We start from the raw sequence: 21,553 nt of genomic DNA, 5'->3' as shown, positions 1-21,553 counted from the left end.
CACAGTTCCTCAATGGCTGGTCATTTGGCCAATGAGAGCAGCCTGGAGGGCCGCTACGGCTGCAGGCCATCAAGGGAGGGACTATAACCCATCCTTCTCTCAACAGCCAGCTTCATCAAAAGTACATGTATACTCCTCTTGACGGCTGGCTGTGACCAGTCATCAAGAGGAGTACCTGTGTACTCCTCTTGACGGCTGGCTGTAACCGGTCATCAAGAGGAGTACATGTATACTCCTCTCTAGCTGGTCATCAAGAGAACACACTATCTTGATGAATGGTATGTGCCGGCCATCAAGAGGGTAGTAAGTCATTCTGCACCCCCTTTGGGGTTTGGGAGTGAGTTTCAATGAAAAAAACCCCGGAAAGTACTGCTGGTACCTGCCACAAAAACCGCGGGTACCCGCCCAGCGGTGCTGGATGTGGTGCCAGGTGCCCAATTATGGGAAAAAAACATGGGCACCGTGTAAGCAGTACCCAGGTCCATTTTGACATTCTCTAAGTCCAAATCAATTTCAATCATATTGATGGGGATTAAGATTATGGAAGAAAATAATTTGTGATTTTAGGGATCATTGGAGACAACACCTTCTGCATCCCTAGAGCCAGTGCAGCTGACCTCAAAGTCTGTGTTTATTGCCTATTTCTACCTAAACTATCTTATGTATTTCTTACCCTTGAGCTGCAACCTTGTGTTGCTCATGCAATTACAACCCCAGTCTCCACTTGTCACTTTGCATTAGCCCAACTGCTCCATATAGTTCTGTATTTCTTGAAGTGCACATACGGCACCACATAGATTAAACAGAGTGCAACAATCACATGCATGTACATATGTACTGATCAAACTGTGAAACTTTTCTCACAAATTCAGAATCCAATATGCAGCTGGAGGATATAACAACCAGAACCTGTAAGGGTCCAGTGGACCCTCACTGAAGACAACACTGAAAGGAGGCTTGGGGGAAAGGCAGGAGGCCTTTTGGAGTTCTAGTTCCAAATGGTGTGCTAGATTTCAGAGAGGTTGGTTGGGAGAGATTGGATCTCTTGTCTTATTAAAAAGAAGGGAGAAAAAGGGAAAAAAAAGGAAAGGGTGCTTACCTGGTCAAGAGATATTAGATCTCTAGCCAACCAGGGTCAAAGCGCGGGATGGGTGACTAAGTATTCTTGAATTTGAGGGGTTTGGATTATGTTACCCTATAATCTCTTGTTTGGAGCCCAAATGTTGAGAGGGGCTTCAGATAAACTAGGATCACAAACCAGGGGACACTATAATCCCAGCACACATTCTGTCACAGGTGCCAAGGATATTGACAGTCAGTGCGCTCTTTGACTGAACATATATCTCTTGACTGATGGTCTACCATTCTTCTTTCTCTCTAAACTCTCAGATAATAGGCAAGAGACCTTCAACTTCAATAAAGGATCAATCACTGATTATTATTTTTCTTTAAGTTTCCCTACAATTAAACAACCTTGGTTATCATCAACATGGTATAAAATAATGGGCTGATTAGCCTTTTCTAATTCAGGTACCTTCCATGTTGCCTTTATCTGACAGTGAAGAAGCTGTTGCCTCTATGGGACAGCGTGGCAGCACACCCTTTTTTATAGTTATATTTCTTATATCTTGAAATATAATGAGAAGCAAAATACCTTGTTTTCTGCTTTCACTTAGTCAGACAAAACTTTCACATGAATTTTTTTGCAGATGTTCAAGGAGGTGAGTAAATGATACCCTATCTGGTTTCAGAATAAGAGATAAAACTAACGCTCACTACCTGCCAAAAACATGAATCTCTGCAAATTCAACTGGATGATTAGTCTGCATGCTATTAAATAGTTGTGGGAGCTGTTCAGCCAAGACCTAAAATAGAAAAAAAAGATTGACCAATGCTTAGTCTAGCAATGCACATCATTGGGGGTTTGTGCAAGCAATTCATGGTTCTTTTGATGGGGGAATTTGCATCCAATTTTGTGGGTTCTTTTTTGCTTTCCTGTTTTTTTGTTTTTTTTTTTTTGTAAATTTGATATTTTTCTTTTCAATCCCATAATTGACTTTAATTTAGTTACTGAATGAATTTTTCTGCCTTGAAGAATTCTATGGGGTCTGGCAGTTTGGATAAGAGCAAGTATTATGTCACATAGGCTGCAGAGGGGGTGGGGCAATTTGATCTTGTTGCATGCAGCGAGCACGGGGAATGGGGTGAATGTTCCCACACTTGACACATGAAGTAGAATGGATATCATTTGGCAGCGCTGGTGAGGCAGTAGTGGTAGTGAAACAGGCCATCCAGGCCACAGCAACAAGCAACATTGGATGGTTCATTGTGATGTTTCAGTAAAGGTCACACAGTAATTGGGGTTTGAACAGAGGTCCTTTTGATGTGCTGAGTTCTCCAAAGGCCCAACTATCCGTTTAGACTATGTGGCAAGCACACATTCTGGCCCAAAAATCAGAATATAAACCCAGTTGTAGTGGAATGAACCAAGACAGATTAATATATGGCAAGAAATTGATTACATGTATTTTAAGACTACATGTAGTAATATTATCTCAGTTACAATTTTAGTTTCTTTGTTTCTCATCTCTGAGGCTCATCAATCTGTTTCTAACCACATTTTCTCAAGGATTCTACTCATCATTATAGTATTTCAGCATCTGTGATACAAATATCTGAACAACAAACTTCTCCTGTATTATACAATTTCAGACTGTGGTTAGGATGGCTTATCAAACATATTACTGGTCTTCAAAATTGAATCATAACTGCATAAACATAAATTCATAAATGGCTTTTGGGTGGGATTATGTAAGCCTCTCCCTGCCAATCTCACTTATGATCTTATTTTTATGCATCTACAATTACAATTTTGAAGACCACTATTGGTGTTACTTATCTTCATGTGTCTATTTTCTGCCTGTTCTACATATATGAAATTTTATAATTTAAAATTTCTACCTACAAATCACCTAACCTAATTGCTTTAGCCTCCGCCATTTCTTTCTGAGCTATTTCCTGTGAAGTTTTTACATCCCTCCCACTGCAAGGAAAACTCACTCCACTACCAGCATGTGCAAAAAAAACACCATTATGTGAATGGGTTGGTTAAGAGAATTGCAACCAGTACCCATTGGGGGGCACCCAACACTGCTTGGCGCCACACCCGCCATGTGGTGCTAGATGTGGTGCTGGGTGGCTGTTTTTGGTAAAAAGCGGTGACTGCCTGACCCCCCAGGGGAACTGTATGACCCTGGCTCTTGGCCTGCTTTGGAGATGGATATGAGACATGTGATGGGTCACTCATCAATCCAACCTTCCACTCAAACTCAACCAATCAACATGCCCTGCACCCGCAACCAACCCACTTCAATGCAGGACAATCCACCTGAGGAAGAAAACATCCCCAATATCTTTGAGCCCACATCTGGAGGTTTCTAAGAGATCAAACAATAAGCTGATATCTGCTAAATTTCTCATCTATGTATTCACAGCTAATATATTGTCTTTACCATGAATCTTCAATTAGTAGTAGATATGATAAAAGTCCCCAGCTGCCTCAAAATTATTTCTGTTGGTGGTTTACTGCCTTGCACCTAACTATTTGGGCACAGATTATATAACTTGATGATCCAAAATTGCTGGAATTTTCAGCACTGATATTTAGCTAAGGTTCTGGCAGATATCTTTAGTAGGAAATCCGCCAAACTAGACCCCCAGTTGCACATGACTTTCCTGGTGTGTGCGACTGCCAAGAAGCTCACAAGGTGCTGTCCAGTGGCAGAGGTCTTTCTGCACACTGTAAAATTTTGAGGCTTTGGGGCACTGGAGCTAATGCTTTGGCAGATTTCCTTAGTAGGAAATCCCCCAAATTAGACCCACAGTAGCACACCCATTTCCTGGGTTGTGCAGTTCACCATGTGCTCTTAAGAGCACTTTCTGACTGCTGTAAAATTTTGGGGGCGTTGGGCGCCCCAGTGAGGAGGTATAATTATTTCTTTACTAGGGAACTTGCGGCTTCGCCGCAGAACATGAACTTGAAATAAGCTAAGGTATTAGTGAGCTCTGAATTCATATACATTCAATTTTCTACACTGTGAAGCATTATATCTGCATCAAAGTACTTCCTTTCCATTTCAAACAAATCTGAATTTCAGATTTTGCAGGGAAATCTGTAATCTGGAACTCTGGATTATCTTGGTGATCTTTGGGGACCAAGATTTCAGCAAAAACTGAAATCTGTTGGCTCAGATCTGGATTTCCAGATTGATGGAAGTCGTCCATTTTGTGGTAAAATCAACTCCATTCATGAAATAAAGAGTGTAAAGCTACTTGGGAAGAATCCAAGAGTCTTAGACCTGGATATGGGTGACTTTTTCAAAGGTCAGCTTGATTCAGCTCCATACATAGAATCATTGACCAACTCAATGCCATGTGGTGTTTCATTGTGACAATAATGGTCTAAATTTCCTTGTTGCTCTTGAAAAAGAAATGTATATAATATTATTACAAAAGGACAAAGGCACCCTGTGGTAAAAAAAACACTTGACTTGACGGGCACAGCCACCAGAAAGAGATACAGAGGAAATTTAGGAGAAAGAACTTAGTGCAAGACTGAATGCCTGTAAGAGTAGTTGGAGAAGGCCAATATTTCATCCCCCAAAATTATTTCTGCAATCATTTCACCAAATTAACTGCTAACTCCAGAAGTAGTGCCAGTACCATCTCCAACTTATGAACTTTGAACTTGAATAGAAATTTCATGATTGGAATTCAAAGGTGTTACAATAGCTCAAATCACAAGGCACAAATTGAAATTATGCTGATAATATTGATCTCTGAGCGTGTGATCTCTGAGCGTGTTCAAAACAGAGTAAACAAATACCATCCTTACACACTTGACCAGCCCTTGTTTCCCACACTATATTCCTTCAGCCAAAGAGCAAGGTTAGATCAAATAACACAACAAAAGCAGTGATATCAGGTTCAAGGAGTCTCAAAAAGGCTACAAAGTTTTTTCAGACAGCCAAGCTCACAATTGTTTGATTGGAAGTGCTGAAGGATGTTGATGGTTTCTGACTTCAGACAAAACATTGGGGCCAAGATCAAGACTGTTAGTTTTGACCTATTGTTAAAACTTAAAATAAGGGGAGAAGTCGTTTACAGAGATCAGAAGTTTTCTCAAAAGCCCGGAATAGATAGAACAGAATTTATTAATTGTTGGGGAATGAATTGCCATCAGATTCATTGGCAATGATACATGAATAAGTACTGTTTTTCTTGGCATTTGACTGATCAAATGTGATGCTTCAATTTGTGTATATACAAGTGTTGACATAGGTCTTGATAAACCGTGGTTTGTATGAAAGGGAGTAAAGGCTTTGGTCCGGTTGTTGCATCAACAGAGGCTCTTTGCCACGCTACACAAGTTTCTACCGGGTTTGTACAAGCTGAGTCTGTACCGGCTAAGTTTTCAGCTGGCTTATGGGTTGTCGGCAAAAGCGTTCACCAAACTCTGACCACTAAAGGGCTAGATTGTTTGGGAAGATATGCACCAACTGCTCGGATTTTGGCCGCGGACGCTCCCCAATAGAAACCTTGAGAGGCGACTGCACCCGCGCCGCCCTTCTCAGGCATCTTGACGATTTTGATTGACAAAGGCACGGGTAAGGGAAGACATTCCTGATCGTATTAAATCTTAAGACGCATGCAGTCGGTGATGATGATGAGGCCCTAGATTACAATAGAGTTAGACGGGCGGCTTGATCAGGCTTGATCAGGGTCATGGCCAATTGGTCAATTGCGTGAGTGGCAAGTGCCAAGCAAACTTAGCTCAAGTCCCTTGCCTGCCGGGGAGCGCGGCGCGAAGCGCTTTGCACAAAGTGCGGCCTCGCATCAGAGACCCTGCGGGGCTCTCAAAGGAAAACTTTGTTAAGCTCGAGTGCCAAGCGGCGTAGGTTGTCCTGAATGGAAAGGGTGCTCACCAGGGAAGCAGTCTCTCCTGACCAAGGGAGAGACAACCTTCCAAAGAAATTAAGTATTTTGAAGGATAAGTTGCTCAAGGTTGTGAGCGAGATTTGAGCAGTTGGATGCCCAACTTTGATGTATTGGTCGCATTGCTCTGACATGTTGAGGCTCTCCTAAGGAGAGTGCTACCTTCAAGAGGTGCCCCACAATCCGGACATGATGGCGGCAATGCGTACTGGCATTCAAGGGAGTTAATTAGACCATTCCAGTCAACTGTTGTACAAAACTGGACCACATGCTTGTTTCTGGGGGCACTGGTCCTCAGCAATGGCGCGAGTTTTGTGGTATGAACGGTGTTGGGGCAAACACCATATGAGGAGGACGGAAATGGGAAGAACTCAGCCAAAAACTTTCCAACAAGTGTTATAGAGGCGGCTAAACTGCCTCGGTGGGAATTCAAGGGGGTTTGATAGCTATTGAAGAGGAAAGCCCGCAGGCAACAAATTTTTGATACCTTTTACCGGAGGCGGCTCAATCAGAAACATTGCGTATGGGGCTTGGTTCTGCGAGTTGTGACTGGCAAGTTTGGAAGTAAGTTGGCTGAGCTTTGAGAAACAGATTCCTTTTCCGCTACTTTGCACGGCCTACATTTGGAAACAATGTAGGGACAGCTTGAATTGTTGTGAGCTGCATTTGGATAAATGTCCAAGCTCGGAAAAGTTGGTTGCGTTGCACAATGGCATTTGTCTAGGTCTCCAGGGGCAAAAGTTGTGGCACATCAAATATAAAAGGGAGCCAATGTTGTGCCAATGAACCGGTATGGCCGCTGGGAGGTATTGATTGGCTATGCCGTGATTGTCGTCCTCCCAGACAGTGCCTTACATTAAAAATCCCTTTGCGTTGGTAACTGCTTTTTTCACACAGCATTCACAGGCCCTACAGTGGGGAAGTGCTGCGCAAAAAAAGCAGTTGTCAACGTAATTAGGGATTTTTAATTTTTTTGGCATTTTTTGTGAGATTAAGGGCCTGTACCATGGGCCTCAATTTTGAAAAATTTCAACTTTTTTTGCCCTGTACACAAAAATTGAAAACTAGCGGAGGGTTCAAATGTTGAAATTCTTCACATTTGGGCTCAAGCCTACATTTTGGCCAGGCTCAGTTTTTGTCCCAAGAAATTTTGAGGCAAATAAATTTGGAAAATTTCAATTTTCATGGCCTATGGTACAGGCCCTAAAATTCCGACTCCCATTCTGGATAGTGGAATTAATTTTCCGACTACCAAAAAATTCTTGGACCAATTTTGGGTCCTGGAGACCCAAGGAAGAGTTTCAGTTCTAGTCAGCTGGGACAAGATACACAAAAACAGGCCAGGTGCCGCCAGCCAAAGGCGCTGTGCTTTGGCTGCTCAGGCGCGCACGTTCTAAAAAGGTGCCGCCGATCGTCGCCGGTCACAACCCTCCAGATCACCGCTTGCGGGCAAGCCGGCCTCAAAGTCCATATGCATCATTTCAGTCAAGTTTCTACTCGAGGGAGCTCGAAGGAGCACTGTGATGTTGGGAAACAGATGTGTTTACTGATCTTTACTGGTCGATATGTAGATCGATGATATCATTGGTGATCATGACGCCATGGATCTGTGTAGTGAGTGCCCGTCGTCGAGGCTTTCGAGTGTTTTGTGAGCATTCTCCCGTACCAAATCAACAGAAGATGTCGATCAACAACCCATCACCACGCTAGCGTTAGCTGAGGACCTCTGAGAACAGGAGAAGAGGCCACCGTCCAATGCCATGCACCCGTGTCGAACAGAGCAGTCGAAAAGGTATAAAAGCAAGGCCTTCCGTGGCTGATTGGCGATTCCTCATCCACTCAACCATCAGCATCACATCCAACGAACAATCAGCCAGCCTCTCCAGTTTTGCGACGTGCCCACCTACTATCACCCAACTCAAACGAAATCGACATGCCTGCCCGCAAGACTTTGTTTACTTTCGTCTTGGTTGTCTCAGCGCTTGCAGGACATGCGGCGGCCGCCCCATCTTCCCTAGCTCTTGCGAGCGCCAGCGCCGCCGACTCGGTGAGCTTTTCTTTTCTCGGTCGACGACCATCTGGCTTGAAGAAGTGGGCGGTACATACACTGATTCCTGACTGCCACTGCAGACCACCGCTCCGTCTGATAACAACCATGGAGCTGCGGAACACAGGAGGCGAAGTGCCGTGAATCAGCTCGCCTGCGATGGTACACCGGCGCCGACCCAGCCCACCAAGCGAAGTACCGTCAATCAGCTCGCCTGCGATGGTACCACGGCGCCGACCCAGCCCACCAAGCGAAGTGCCGTGAATCAGCTCGCCTGCGATGGTACACCGGCGCCGACCCAGCCCACCAAGCGAAGTGCCGTGAATCAGCTCGCCTGCGATGGTACACCGGCGCCGACCCAGCCCACCAAGCGAAGTGCCGTTACTCAGCTCGCCTGCGATGGTACACCGGCGCCGACCCAGCCCACCAAGCGAAGTGCCGTTACTCAGCTCGCCTGCGATGGTACACCGGCGCCGACCCAGCCCACCAAGCGAAGTACAGATGAGGGTGCAAATGTAAGCTTCCTTAATCCCCCAATAGCAGGCGAGGCATCGCCGTGCATGTCGCGATGTCCCTTGTCCAAGCCGAGACTGACCAGAATGACCCATTTGCAGGTTGACAAAGCACCCCATGCCGTTAATCAGCTCGCCTGCGGTGACAAACCCGACGCTACAACTGGTAACGCCGGCACCACAGCTGGTAACTAGTTGCCTCTAGAATGTGCCTCCTTTCACTCCCATAGGTCCCCAAAACAGTCACGACTCTTATGTACAGTTATCCAAGATGTACCGCAAAGTCCTCTATCTATTTATTGATGTTTCTCATGATTAGCCTGGAATTAAAAAGTTGTAGAATGGTTTCAACGCACGAAAGTTATATATTACTCCTTCAGATGATTCTCTGTTTTCCTGGAGCGAGTTAAGGCCCCCTGAGAGTCAAAATAAATGTACCGCTTGAGAGAAATAACAAATTGCAATGCCTTGTTCGAGGATGCAGGAGTGCACCCTGGTCCCTACGAAACCCGCGTTCCTGATCAGTGCGTACCACAGCCCGATGATCCTGGCGCCTAGGATGCTGTTGGGTATGTCCACAACCACGGCCATCATTCCCGCGCCCGAATCCAGGAGGTGGTTGCAATCACCCGTATCTTCGAGCAATGATGCGCCCGTCTTCGCACGGTCTTGGCCCAGCAATGGCTCTTCGGTATCATTACTGTACTGCATATTACCCGACCGGTTGTTTTGACTCATCACCACGCTTCCTCTTTGTTTCTCGGTTTCTCCAGGGCCGGTCATCCCCAGGTCTGAAGAAAGGCCAGACAATCCTTCCTCTCGCGCGAGAGTGTTTCGTGCTGGGTCCCCTTCTGAGATTATCCAAATCTTCTTTGAATCCAGACTCTCTACAAGCGATGGTGCTGGCCAGCCGAGGGGGAAAGTTGAAGTCGGATTTGGGTTGAGATGCTGACTCAGTGTTAGGGATATCGGACTTGGGGTGTCCGGAGTTCTGCGGCTAATAGACATTCTCTGTCGTGACTTGAGCTTATTCCTGATATTTCCATAAGCACATGAAACGTCTACCTAGGACCCCAAAAATCCTTGCAGCCACCAAAATCTAGGTCGAGGGGAGTTAGGCTGCTGAACATTCTCTTTTTCTCTCTTTATAGCCTGCCTGATATTTTAGCTGTAGGTTTTTCACATCTCTCAAAGGCCCTTCATCTGATATGTTGTCGTTGACAGAATGTCATTTGTGGTGAGGAGTGTTGCACATACAAATCTTACATGTCACCGCTAAGTTTGGCGACACAGGCATAATCAATACAAACTTCATACCAGCCCAAGTACAAAAGAAAAGAGAAATACACATCACGCAGGCTACGGAAGCAACGGGGACGGAATAGTAATCTGACTACTCAGTGCAATCGAATGAATGCGAAGGCAATCAGATCAGGTCTCACGGCTGGGATGAGAATGACTAGAAAGATTGAGGGTGATTGAGGTTGAATTCAAAAAGAATGAGGGTGTCGGAGAGAGCAGTCGAAGAAGCTCATCAACCAGTCGGAGCAAAGATTTTCCGAGAGCGAGTCGGTCCCTCGTTGATCGCCATTCAAATCCTCGGTCTGATTAAAACAGAACGTTATGCAAGCTGACCTCCGTCAGAATATCTTTCAAGAACTTGTCCACGAAGATCGAGTAGCACCGTTGAGGACCGCGAGAGGTCGAATGCCGTGTTGCGCGAGCCGATCGGGAAAAGGTCTCAGTGCGTTGAAGTAGCACATATAGGAGAGGAGCAGAGCTTCGTTGGGTTGGTGATGATTGCTGGCTCGAAAGATCGATGATAGTGGCGACTTCAGACGTTGTCAGGTTTAGAGATGGTGAAATGTGACATCGACCCGATGCCGGGGTCCATCGTACACAAGGTCCCTGATCTATGACCAATAGGATCTATGGTTAGGCAGTAACTGACATCAATAGAGTAACAATGGTGAAAAGGGACTGACCTCCATGGGCGGGATGAGAGGGACTGGTCTATCTCATTATTCGTCAGTTCGTTCTGGATTCTTCGTTAGTTCTGGATTCCCAAGATAAAAGATCCGATCAGACTATCAGCCTCAATGGAATCAAGCACAAGAATATACTTTTCCTTGAGGCAGGGAGGGAGAAAAGAGAGAGGCGTATAGCGTACAGTGTTCGCCCCGGAACCCGGATGAGGATGCGAGCATAGTCAGTCCAGTTCGTTTACGTTGGTTCTTCGAGTCGATTGCTGCTTTTGACAGGCGGATAGAAGTTGTCCCCGTTGAGCTCTGAAGGCATCAAAGCCAGGAACACGACCAGCGGTAAGCTGGCGATCCAAGAAGTTGATCTTGGAGAAAACCCTCAGAGGCCATCGCCGATCACGGGATGGCCGGACATCATCATTGGGCCGGCATCAGCCTTCCGCATCTTCACGCCGACGCAGTAACCGCAGCAACATCGGGCCCGCTCGAATCCCTGGAAGTTGGGCTTCATCAAAATTCCAACCGCATACAAAACACTTTCGATGGTCTTGAAGGTGATATCCTTGTTAATCTGATCAATTTTTTCATCATTCGGCTGGTCCAAGAGGTCGATTCGGAGTAAACATGTCACTCCGTAACATCACCCTTGATCGCATATTCATCAGGTTCCGAGACCAGAAAATCGGATATTGAACTGATAGGTCTAACTCGAACAGCGCATAAGGGCAGTTAGATCAGGACATTCCTTCCCAAACGCGAATCAGCTGTTCTTCTATAAGTGTATAAATGTAGTCAATCAGAGCCATGCTTTGTAATATTCAGCATATACTGGCCATGGCACGATGACCGCTTCAAGTCTCTTCCATAGCCGGATATTGGAACCAGAAAGAGTGCTCATAGCAAGCAGATATGAGCTGCTAATTCAAATGAGATGGATGTGGGCGTGATTCCCGCAGAGCGAGGACATTACCTCCGAGGTTGAGGTCTGGGAGGTATGTATCATTCCAGTTGACCTGTCAACCTCTCTCGACTGTCTGCACTGCACATGAAGAAGGGCCATGTTAATGTGAGACAGCTTGAGTGATCATGAATCGCGAAAAATCAATGGCTAACCTGAAGGGATCCATCACTGCGCATGGGCAATTGCTCATTACCCTTCTGCTAATGGATTAATCATTTCATGTCGATAGGAGGCGAGTGCAGCTCTTGGGGGTGGATCAGCGGATACGACCGCGCACCTGGTGAGAAGACTGTCTTGTCAAGCCTAGCACTGATTCAAAGAAGATTTGAAAAAGTTAGTTACCATATTCCGTTTCAGACGAAGAAGAAAAAGACTAGCTTACCTATGCCATCCTATTGATCGAAGGTGTAGATATAGCACAAGACATTACTAGCGGTGTTTGTCTGTGAGTGCCTCACCTTATAAGGTGGTCAGCCGATCCACTTCGAAGATCAAGAACAAATTATCAAATCGAGCGATGTTTGATGTATACTTGGTTGGATAAGACCAACTGGAGTAAGGAAATCCAGCTCTAGGGGATAACTACCCCAACGTTAGCTATCAGGCAATCTCAATGATCAACAACTGAGGTGATCGGAGGGATCACAATGCTTGAAGACATGGTCAAAGGAATAGTGAGGACCAAAAACGTTCTCTGAATCAGACGCCTGAAAACGGAAGGCTACAGGTCACTCTGTAGGGTTGGCCGGTAATGACACTTCGATCTTTGGTCCCACTGTTTGTGGATGCTAAGACGCAGCGCTGGAGTGAGGGCCAGGTGCGACGAAGGGAGAGCATCCTTGAGAAAACGGTTGAAGGAAGACCTCAATTGACAACAAAAGGGAGTAGATTAAACCCTTGGGGGTTGAGCTGTGCGAGTTAATCGAGCTTGAGTTGAGTGGTCGTCCCAAGGTTCAAACTGGACGGAATGTGAATGATCCTGACTATGAGGAGAATATGGGTGATGAAGGTGTGGAATAAGATGAGTAGTAGTCTGCTGGATGAGGCAATGGAGGGAGGAATCTGAATTGGAAAGTGGAGTGGAGTGGAGCTGATGGGGAAAAAGTTTGGCCGGGATGGAGGTCCTTTTTATGTCTACCCAAGTTTGAAAAAAGAACAAAGCTCGTGTCGTTGGGGCATTACGGTGGTAGTACTGGCCCAACGGAAGCCCAACGGAATCCGACCAATCCTGACGCACCGTTGGGTATGGAACGCCAAACTACACTCAGGGAAAAAACACGGTGCTGTTTGTTTGTTGATTTTAATATTATGTGAGTCGACGTTCTATGTGTAAACCTACCACTGAGCCATATGATGGGTCATAACCTCTCCTTAAGCCATCAAAGTTGAAGCTAGTTCGAGTAATTATTGTCCTCTGGGGCGACATCGTCACGCCAGTGTTTAGCTGTATTAGTCCTACTCTAACGCCCTGCTCCTTGGGGACGTAGCATCATATTTCAGGACAGGATGAAGCCATCGGAGTCGAATCAAGCACAGAGGAGATGAATTGTCCTCCTGTCCCCAGATTCATCATCAATCCCAACCACTTTAGGCTCTTCAGCCAAGAAATGTTCAAATGTGTCGTGAGCCTTCAGACGGTATCTTATCCGTTTGGATTACCTTGTGGTCTGGAAGGCACCAGCAACTCGGCGTACGCTGTGATACGGGTATACTAAAATCCTCCAAGCCCGTGAGCAGGGTTGCCAGCATCTATGATCTTCAGTTCGATATGTAGTGTACACTGCAAGAGTTGCTCAGCCGAACCAAGAGAAGCCAGTCCTTTGTTCCCAACTCACTCTCTCCCAAGCTATGTAACCAGAAGTTCAAGTGTGATTTTCATTAGTATTAGTTTACGTTGTCTGTATTACCAAAATTTCCCAACACCAATTATCAACTACCCCTATCACTCTATTCCACAAGAGGTGCAATTATCTAGTCGATCCAAGTTTTACATGTTACTCTTTCTCTAGCCTCTAGCCATCTCTTCCGAAATTAGATGTAAAGATAGTTCAAAATCAAATGCTTGAGTGTTGCGGCAGAAAGAGATATAAATCAGATACAAAGGGCAGAACAATCTTTCCACCAGAACAAGGGATGTTGAGCACACCTTGGTAAGCCAGGTTAACAGAAGAAATATTTAAAATTAGGAAATATCTGCTCATATTTGTCTGGTCAGTGATCCAAGCTAAATACGTGCAAAGGCAAACCTTTTACCTGCGTCAACTGGTTGAATTGGCAATGGGATCATAGGAATGAGGCTCTGCTGCCGTACCCTTCCTAGTAGCAATGACAGAGGTTAAGTTTTAAGTCACTGTGTACCTACAATATATATAATCTCACTTGCCTACCTAGATAGCATTTTAGTTCGTGCGCTTCCTCGCTTTTTTGTGCTTCTTGAAAATAAATGTTCAACTACGCACTACAAATCTTGCCTTAAATTATTTTCCTACTTTTCTTCCCCCACTCTCGTCTATGATTTTTTGTCGCCCCTATGGTTTTATCTGTCTGTTCCAAGCAAAAGCGCGCTGACAAAATAAAGACTTCCTCCTTCAAGTGAAAGCACAAATCCCTGCTACAATTCCTGCCTTCTTAGCGGGAAGCGAGCTAATCACTGCTAAATCTACATAGTTTGTTGCCTGCTAAACCAGTGCCCCTTCAGCTTTCACTTGGCCCTTATAACAACCTCAGCAAAAGAAAATTTCGATCGGATGAGGACGTTTTCGAATTATTTAAAATTGATTTGCGAGTTGTTCATAGTCAACCTACAACATGATTTTCTGAGCGATATATATAAGCTTTTAATACTTTCAATAGTTTAGAGTTGGTTATCTTTAAAAAAAAGGGAAGCCTTAACAAACCTCCACATCCACCTAACATTGATTTGAAGCTATTCATTCCACCGCCAAGAAGTGACAGGCCACCACTCAGCGCAGTCATTCCCCCACCGGGTCTTATCCCCCCTCCGGAAAGAGTTGCTACCGCCTGGCCCACTGTCAGAAAATGACCAGATGATATCCCTGACTTCTTTCGTTTCGATGGGATGTGCCCGGTCGAAGGGTTGCCTCGCTTGATGAAACCGACATTACCCCGTCAAACTCAATTTCGACCACGATCCCTTCACGTACAGAACAATTATTGACCGGCTCATTCTTGCCATTTTACCGCTATAACTTGGCATCGTTTTGTTCGTGGCCAATTTGTTGTTTCCCCCCGCTGCTACCAGGACTTGACCCAAGACCACACCTCGATCCTCCCGCCATCATCCCAAATGATCGTCCCGCTTCATTATGAAGGTATTTTCAAGAGAGACGCTGATCTGTTTACGATAACATGAGGACTGGTGAGATCTTCTCGCTTCCAGACCGGGGTTCGAATGGGATGGCTTTCTCGCTTGATGAGCCCTTCGGTTCCAGCGGGCTTGATATCGTTTTCGGGCCGGCCTTTGTACTTGTCCTTGGACTTCTGATTTTTTGGATCTGTCGGTTTTTTCTGTGAAATGATTGTTGGTTTTGGATAGGTTTGGGGTGGTTGACCACTGGGAGGAGGTGGATTCTTCTTTGCGGCGTTCTTCATGGCCTCGTTGCTTAACTCCGGTGGAGACTTCGAAAGCGCTCTGTGAAAAATCGAAAAGAAACAGCAGAATAACCGTTCGAAAAGAGCTGTGTCGTCATCCGAAGCAGATAAGAACTTACCCGGTAGGTTTCGGGAGGCTTTGGCTTTGAGCTGCGTGAGTCATGCTTGCGCATGAACACAAGACGATTGCCGCCAGTTGTGCAAGTTTGAAAGGAATCATCTTGACAGTAATGTGAATTTTGCGTCGGTAGAGTTGATCTTTCCGGATAATATAATTTACTAAATTTACTGAAAAATTGGCTGAAAGCAAAACGGCGACTTTACAGACGAGAATATATAGATTTGGTATAAATATAAGAAGACCAACAAGCGGTATTCGGATGAGTTGCTGATATAAACAGTTGAAAGAAAAGGGATTTAATGGAGTCGGATGCGCAGCCAGTTAGTTCACGAAAGCTCCTTCTTAAACAGTGAATTGAAAGACTTCTCAGAACAAACAAGATTCTCTATCTTCATGAACCTAGGCGTAGTGGTGAACAAGAGAGGGAAGGCCGAGAACAAATGCCCAGAAGCCAAGCGCACGAATCCTGTTGTTATCTCCAAGTCGCGATTTGAGGGGGGGTAAAACTTCTCAGTATATAGCGCAATTGATATCGGTAGTCCAATCGAAGACAATGCCTCGCTCGTATCTGCCGGGTGGCTACTCAGGCGCCACAACCGCAGTGTGCTGACCGGGGCGTGCAGCGTTTCCTTCTTCCATGGCGTGCGGTTAGTCCGTCGCCGAGCTCAACACATGGCGCCTCCCGATTCAGAGCCCGATCAAGGGCAGCTCAGCCAGGGTCTTTTTCTCAGAGAGGTGACAGGTGCTTGGCGATGCACTCAGGACTGGACAACGCTCCGCCATAGGGAGACCATTGGCGTTAGGTTCGGAGCTCGGCACACTAGGATTGCCGGGGATATGCAGCAATTATCACTCGAATTGATTCATTCGAACCACTAAACTAGAGTGGTGCTCATCACAGTCGCTAATTATCGAATCACATTTGATTTGGGTTGTACATCCAACACTCCAGTCTTCCGAAAGGCATTATTTTCGACCTTTTTCTCTGCGAAGCACCTTGTACTGTTCCGTCTCTCTGACTGCTACGCTTTCTTAGTCCAACAGAACGCAAATGACAGCAACACTCGCTCCCAAAAGTCATGACCAAACATTTTCGTGAGTTTTAGACTGAAAGTTTTCTATGCTCTAGTCGATCATATGGAGGTAGAGAAAAGAAGATGCAGCCAGAAGACAGTCTATGTATGTTGTAGGTCTAAAAAAGTCTCAGACGATTTGATGCCCATGAAGACAATAGATAATAAGAAAAAGCGATCCAAGAGAGATGCTAATGTTTTTTCGCAAAAAATGTGTACCAACACACTTCAGAAGGAAGAAGCAGAAAGCAACTCTGCGGAAGTAAAAAAGAGAAAGAAGCTTTTAATCAAACGTCCTGAGTAGGAAGCTGGGTCAAAAAGTTACAACACGTGTATACAACTTGGGATGTCCAATTTTCGTAAATATGAAAGATTGTTAGTTGTGAAAGATTTTAAGTCGATTTAAAGGTGTTCAGCGAATTTGGTTTTGACTTGATGGATCAAATGATCTTTGACCATGTTGATATCGAACTTGATCCGGTTGAAGATATCCTGGGCTTTATTTTTAGGAACCTATGTAGATATCAAAGAACAGATTTAGTGTCAAAAAAAGGGTAGTATTCTTGACAAAAGGGAAGAAAACATGATTGCTCAACTATAAATAGGTCGTCTTTGACCATCCAGTATATCTTCCCCGCTGGCAATAGAACATCCACATGATGCTCTTTTTGGATCTTTGATTCTAGCAGATTCCTCATTTCAATCAACTGAACAGGTGTTTAAACATGATGAGGGAACGAAAGAAGAATTATGGTCAACATATTAACAATCCTCGTTTGCAAAAATGATCCGTGATGGGAAGAGATGGACGGTAGGCAAGAGATAGGATCCAGCAGAATCGACGCACCCAAACCTCATCTTCCAGCAAGACTTTCTTCGAAGCATCAGACTGATGATTGTCGCCATTTTGGGACTGGAAGACCTTCAACCTAGTGTAAACTTGCAATAAATTTTTCCAGATCCCATCCGAGGTTGTTTGAGTTGACATCAGAGGGAGCTCGGCAGGATTGTTCTCAAAGTGGTCGATCCAGATGATTAGCGTTTTCAGGTTCAAGACATGATTCAAAGATAGTCTGGGAACCAAATCATTCGAGTGGATTAAGGTCTTCACCATCTTGCTGCTCAACTCTGTTAATCCTTTGGATGCCGTACACCTACATTTTTAGGACATGGGGGACGCGTTAATATCAAAGTTAGGTTGACATCTGTATTTCGATAAATAGAGATACGTCTAGATAGATAGATAAGTTCACATCCGGCGGTTTACTCACGGTGGGCAAATTGCATAGGTCCTGATGGATGTACCTTCAGGCAAGCCACTTCGTTTAGTACTGAGTCCAGTTCTAGGACTATAAACATAAATACACAGCCAAAAAAAAAAATGTCAAGGTCAGAGAAGGCATCTATGAGGAAAAGATGATAGTAGGCCAAAAGAAGCATGTGGACTCAACTCAGCTAGCATTAAGCTCAACATGACGCCAACACCAGCGCCCAGAGAATGTCCGACAAATTCGATTTTTTTGAACGTTCGAACACCGTCGTTGTCCGTGTTTTGCTGCTTCAAGGCACTACGAATGGAAGCCATAAATTTGGTCGGTTGCTGGGTCTTGCCCATCGACGGTGATGGGGTTATCGGATATCCGATTAAACTCTTGGATACTTCTAAGAATCCTTTGTGCACACGAAAGGTTTGTTTTTTCTTGCTTCCACATGTCTTCTTTTCTGCTTTTTGTTTTGCCAAAGTCAAATAAAACAACATGACAACACATTATTCATATTGTCATACTCCTGCAGCGGTTTGATCGCGGTCGGAACTTTTAGTACATAGAACTAAATACATACCTGTTGATAGCTCACAAGCGTCCCCAGTTTCCTCTTCCCAGCAGGGCGAGTCCCAAAAAGCCTCAGGATCGAAGTTTTCATAATCGCAAGTGAGGTCGGTAGCGACATCGCTAAGGGAGAAAGTACCTCTCAAGCAAACAATGACGGTCTGATGAATCTTATCGATAAGGATGAAGTATCGCGGGGGTTGGCAATTGGAAGTGACCGGCTTGGAGGGTGTTTCTTCTTTCGTGCTATCTGGTAGAGAGTCTTGTGGAGATGGATTGTTCTCGAGCTCGGGCAATAAGTCTTGACTGGCCATTTCCAGCTCCATCATCTCTTTGTCGTCCGGATTGGTGACCAGACTCCATTCTTTCGCGTCATTTGTTTCGTGTACTGCACCCAACGAACCGATCTGTTCTATCAAAGCAGTCATTTCCTTGTTCTTCTCATCTTCCTTCCCATTTCCAGCTCCATTTTCTTTTCCTTCTTGAGCAAGTGGGTCTGTCGTGATGGACACCGCTGGTAACAGATCCTTGAACGTTTCTGCTATCTGTTGGCCGCCTTCGTTTGCTGCTCCTGGTAAAAATGTATCTTCGAACAGTTCGCCATGTTCTCTAAGTAAATCATGATCACTGTTAGTTTTATTATTCAAGTCGAAGTTAATAAATTTGTCACAGAGCAATGCGGAAGAACTCGTCAACTTTGCGCGAAGTCTGTCCGGGATCAAGCCTGAGTATAACAGGAATACGTACTGTTTTCCCATCAAAAGGTTCCATATTTCGTACGTAGTCGTATCTTGCGTTTGCCAAATTTGGATCAAAAAACAGTGGGAATGCCCTTTCATCAGATGCGCTTCAGGAAGTCCTTCTACCTTACGTGTAGGGAGGGCACACCTTTGCTGGATTGAGAGTCTTCGGACGAGGGCGGATTTTTCGAATTGAAGAGGATGTGACCCAAGCCACCATAGCTACTTAGAGAAAGGTCGATATATCGCTTGAATTTTTGCTTGACGATCTCTGGATCCTCATCACTATCCTCTTCAAATCCAGGTTGGATTTGAGCTGGGACTTGGCGATTTGATGGGGAGGACCGGACGGGAATTAAATACGAAGATAATTGACCATCTTCAACATGCTGCGTGAGTTGTTGGATTAGAGCCCAAGTCGAGAGCGCTCGGAGAACTTGAAAGACCTGGAAGGGCTCGGTTTTGTTCCCAGGGGGCAGATCGGACGAATGGGGCGTGATTTTCTCCCACTGTTGACGGAGAAGGGCGACGACAAGTCTGAGTGCATCGAGGGAAGGCAAGGAGGGCTGTAGTTGCTGATACGATTTGATCAGGGAATCAAGCTCGGTGATCGAATAGGCGGCCAAATCTAAGCCGCCTGTTGAGATCCCTTCGGCCAGTTGGAGGGCCGTGAGAGTGGAGTACTCGGCGAAACTCAGGCTGGCTTGGATGACCGTCGAGACCGGCTTGAGTTGGCTGGGAAGCACGTTCGATACAATCGTCTGAGGGATCGCGAGACCCAGTTGGACTGATCTTTGAGCTACATTGAAGCCGAATCGGGTGGCAAAGGATGCGATCGCGAGGGATCCATGGGCGGCCGCGAAGACGAAAGACGGGTCAAGGGATTTGCTCATGGAACCGGGCTGCCCTGGGGCTTGGTCTCGTTCCTCGGCTATTGGCAGATACCCGGGCATGGTTGGACAATCGTGATCGTCCATGATGTTCCTCGTATATCTATCATCTGGTTCGGCAATCGAAATGAAAGTCAGTCTTACAATCTTCCCGTTCTTGATTGATCAAGAGCCTGAGGAGCAGTCTCTAAGAGATGGAACTCACCAGCCGTCGTTATTGTTGGAGTGGTGCACAGCTCGCTGCTCGAGGCAAGGCTGCATTCATTTGCAGTCCAATGACATCATTCATCACCCCCGAGTCCCACCCGCGGGGACACGCCCCTCATCATGATTGTTCCCATCTTTTCCACGAGCTTGCACTTTGATCACACTGGAAAGATGCTCTGTGATCTCATCAATAAAGATGATGATGTGAGTTAGTCGAGCCGATCCAGTCAAAGATATCTGAAGGGTCTGTTTGTAAAAGGTCCGGAGTATTGAAACCAAGTCATGTGCCAACCGGATATGACCTTCGTCAATGTGATGTCTCCGAGCCAACCCATATTTTCGGTCCTTTTGCTAAATCATACTGCCACAAAAAAATCATGAGCATTTTTTGGTTAGATTAAAAAAAAACTGTGAAATGTTACTCACATTGCTTTCTTGCATCGAATGATTCCTTCAATCTGGGCAAAGGTGGAGTTCCATCTTGTTTGAACATCTCTCTTGATGTTTTGAGGTTTATCGCAGTTCTTCTCAACACATAATTCAACAAACTCCGCCTTCAAATTGGGAGATTTACAAAGCTTGCGAGCTATATCTCGGAACTGGGAAGATAAAAAATGAGATTACACATCAAGTTAGGAGGATAATTGAGAACTACCTTTTGCAAACTTTTTTTGCAAGAGACTGAAGTGTAAGCATCATTTTTGTCATCCTCATCACTCAAATCCTGGATGTCATTGATTGATAATTCCCACTCCAATGTTTCATCTTGGTTGGATAGGTCTAAATCTTCACTTTTGGCAGGGTCTTCTTTGCTAGGATCTTGTTTGCTACTGATGGAAATTTCTGGGACGTATCTGGGTTTGAAAAGAGGCAAAAAGTCACTTTAGATAATGTTTATTTATATTAACTATTTGTACAACTTGCCTACGGATCTGTATCTCAGCATCTTCATCTTCTGAACCTTCTTCCAATTCAAAATTGGACGCCAGCTGGTGGTTTGTTTCATTTTTGTTGAAGTTTTTCAAAATTGAGCGGACAATCAAATTCAGGATGTGTGCAAAACACCTGATCCACTGTGAATAACCTTTAAATCAAGGCCATTTAAACTTCTTCATTGTGGCAATAATTGACAAGTTGTTTGAGGCATTGTCTGTGACAATGCCACAAATCTGATCAAGAAAAGATCTCAGCTTGTAAAGTTTGTAGCGAGATCAACATTGTGATATTTGTGCCTACTTGATTTTGAATATCAAACTTTTCCATCACTGCACGCATTGTTTTGGCAAGATAATTTCCCGTGTGACTCTTTGCTAGCCAAACAAACTTCAGAGGCATTGCCTCCAGATTAAATTTTGCACCATTCTTCTGAACTAATTGGTGAATAACTATCCCGCAGATATTGTGTCCATTGGGGGACTGCCAGGCATTGGCACCAAGGTACATGGCACCTACATGATTCTGAAGATTCAAAACATTCAAGATTGTTGATATTCAGTCAGCGTTAGAGCATACAATATTGGAAATGAAGTCAAGAGAAAATTCTCCACCTTTAAAATATGTTGGTAATTGTCTTGAACCGCAGTAT

At 45.0% G+C, this 21,553-nt stretch overlaps 4 protein-coding genes across 4 annotated transcripts; 2 read left to right on the top strand and 2 right to left on the bottom strand.

The window, feature by feature from the left end:
• Nucleotides 1-7,927: 7,927 nt before the first annotated feature.
• On the top strand, nucleotides 7,928-8,748 carry PtA15_15A186 (uncharacterized protein; the record flags this gene model as incomplete). The annotated part of the gene is made up of 3 exons (XM_053163366.1): nucleotides 7,928-8,041; nucleotides 8,125-8,556; nucleotides 8,656-8,748. The coding sequence occupies 3 exons, from the start codon at nucleotides 7,928-7,930 to the stop codon at nucleotides 8,746-8,748; spliced, it is 639 nt and encodes a 212-aa protein (XP_053027349.1).
• A 283-nt stretch (nucleotides 8,749-9,031) lies between these two features.
• PtA15_15A185 (uncharacterized protein) lies at nucleotides 9,032-9,348 on the top strand (the record flags this gene model as incomplete). The annotated part of the gene is made up of 2 exons (XM_053163365.1): nucleotides 9,032-9,219; nucleotides 9,327-9,348. The coding sequence occupies 2 exons, from the start codon at nucleotides 9,032-9,034 to the stop codon at nucleotides 9,346-9,348; spliced, it is 210 nt and encodes a 69-aa protein (XP_053027348.1).
• A 5,472-nt stretch (nucleotides 9,349-14,820) lies between these two features.
• PtA15_15A184 (uncharacterized protein) lies at nucleotides 14,821-15,271 on the bottom strand (the record flags this gene model as incomplete). Its single annotated transcript, XM_053163364.1, has 2 exons — nucleotides 14,821-15,148; nucleotides 15,228-15,271. The coding sequence occupies 2 exons, from the start codon at nucleotides 15,269-15,271 to the stop codon at nucleotides 14,821-14,823; spliced, it is 372 nt and encodes a 123-aa protein (XP_053027347.1).
• A 1,433-nt stretch (nucleotides 15,272-16,704) lies between these two features.
• On the bottom strand, nucleotides 16,705-19,848 carry PtA15_15A183 (uncharacterized protein; the record flags this gene model as incomplete). Its single annotated transcript, XM_053163363.1, has 8 exons — nucleotides 16,705-16,815; nucleotides 16,899-17,009; nucleotides 17,150-17,456; nucleotides 17,574-17,651; nucleotides 17,754-18,024; nucleotides 18,145-18,758; nucleotides 18,879-18,921; nucleotides 19,020-19,848. The coding sequence occupies 8 exons, from the start codon at nucleotides 19,846-19,848 to the stop codon at nucleotides 16,705-16,707; spliced, it is 2,364 nt and encodes a 787-aa protein (XP_053027346.1).
• Nucleotides 19,849-21,553: the final 1,705 nt, after the last annotated feature.

Source organism: Puccinia triticina, chromosome 15A (genome assembly GCF_026914185.1).
Source record: "Puccinia triticina chromosome 15A, complete sequence".
Taxonomy (NCBI): Eukaryota; Fungi; Basidiomycota; class Pucciniomycetes; order Pucciniales; family Pucciniaceae; genus Puccinia; species Puccinia triticina.
Note: the sequence above shows the minus strand (reverse complement) of the source record. Positions and strands in the feature narration are given on the sequence as shown.